This window comes from Orycteropus afer, unplaced genomic scaffold (assembly GCF_000298275.1).
Source record: "Orycteropus afer afer isolate SDZICR_OR568_19922 unplaced genomic scaffold, OryAfe1.0 scaffold00822, whole genome shotgun sequence".
NCBI classification, from domain to species: domain Eukaryota; kingdom Metazoa; phylum Chordata; class Mammalia; order Tubulidentata; family Orycteropodidae; genus Orycteropus; species Orycteropus afer.
In genome coordinates, this window is record NW_006922409.1 from 448,685 (window position 1) to 449,937 (window position 1,253).

Consider the following 1,253-nt stretch of genomic DNA (forward strand, 5'->3'; position numbering starts at 1 on the left):
CCTCGCGAGAAGACAGCTCGCGCGGGCGTGGCCGAGAACACACAGCCTATTGGCCACGCCGTTCAGCGAGCGGCGCCCGCGCAGACCAACCGGCAAGCGTGACCCGACCCCTCCCCGCCACTTCGCCCGGTCCTGGAGGCGGGTGCTCGCCAACGGTTTCCCAGAGTGCGTCTGGGCGGCAGTGGTGGCACCGGTAACTGAAGTTGCAGGAGGCCCTGCCTGTGCACGAGTCTGTCTGTCATGCTGTTAGCCAATCATGTTGTCAATAGTCATAGAGGGGGATTTGCTGTCCTGTCAGACCCCAGTTACCAACGTCATTCATTCAGTCAGTCACTCCGTTCCGGTCACCACAGCTGTCTAGTCAGACATACCGCCTCCCTTAAACCATATCGGTCAGTGAGTCAGTAAACCCACTGCCGTCGTATCTATAGTGACAGCAAAACTACACCATAGGGTTTCCAAAGCTGTACATTTTCACGAAAGCGGACTGCCTCATATTTCTCCCCAGAAGGTAGGAGCGGCTGATGGGTTAAAACCGCCAACCTTCTGGTTAGAAGCCCATTGCTTTAACCACTACCCCACCAGAGATCCTTCAGTCAATTTGTCATCCATCTGTGCCCTCAGGCCAGCAGCAATTCCCCCAAGACAGAAGGAGAGCACTTAGTACCAGCTCCACTGTTAGCCAACCAGACTTCACTTTCTTCACGGTGTCAGTCGATCAGGTTGTCACACATATACCCTGGGACCTGGAGGAATCATCTCATACACCCCTCAGTAAGCCACACTATCCAGCTATGACCTCAGGAAGACTGATTAAATCAGGACAAGCTATCATTGTCAGCATCTGATATCGCCCTGTCACCCACGGAGTTAAGCCCTCAGAGCAAATAATCACAGCAACTAATGATACAATCGAGCCTCCAGACCACCTGTCTGTACATCAGCCAGTCTATAATTTCTCAGGCTAGTCATCCACACCATTGGCCAGTCAGTCAGTCTCCTGTGATCCATTGTGCCTTCTCAGGGAGGCTGTGATTTCATCAGGGCAGACAGTCCGTAACCATGCACAGCCATCAAGTAAGGCAGCTATGCTAATTTTTCAGCTGGTCAAGCAGCCTGTGATTCTTTCAATCAGTCCCTCATCTTGTTGTCAATCAGCCAGATATTCATCAGAATCCAATTGACCACACTGTCTGCCAGAGTCAGTCAGAGCATCCAGCCAGTCCCTCAAAATGTTGTGATTCAGTCAAGGT

At 52.1% G+C, this 1,253-nt stretch overlaps 1 protein-coding gene across 1 annotated transcript in view; it reads right to left on the reverse strand.

Annotated features, from left to right (window-relative positions):
• The window catches only part of SUV39H1 (suppressor of variegation 3-9 homolog 1), a 14,029-nt gene extending 13,048 nt beyond the window's left edge, over window positions 1-981 (reverse strand). Inside the window, exon 1 of the mRNA XM_007957898.2 lies at window positions 930-981. Coding sequence (XP_007956089.1) covers window positions 930-981 — 52 coding nt within the window. The remainder of the gene's footprint in view (window positions 1-929) is intronic.
• Between the last annotated feature and the right edge of the window lie 272 nt (window positions 982-1,253).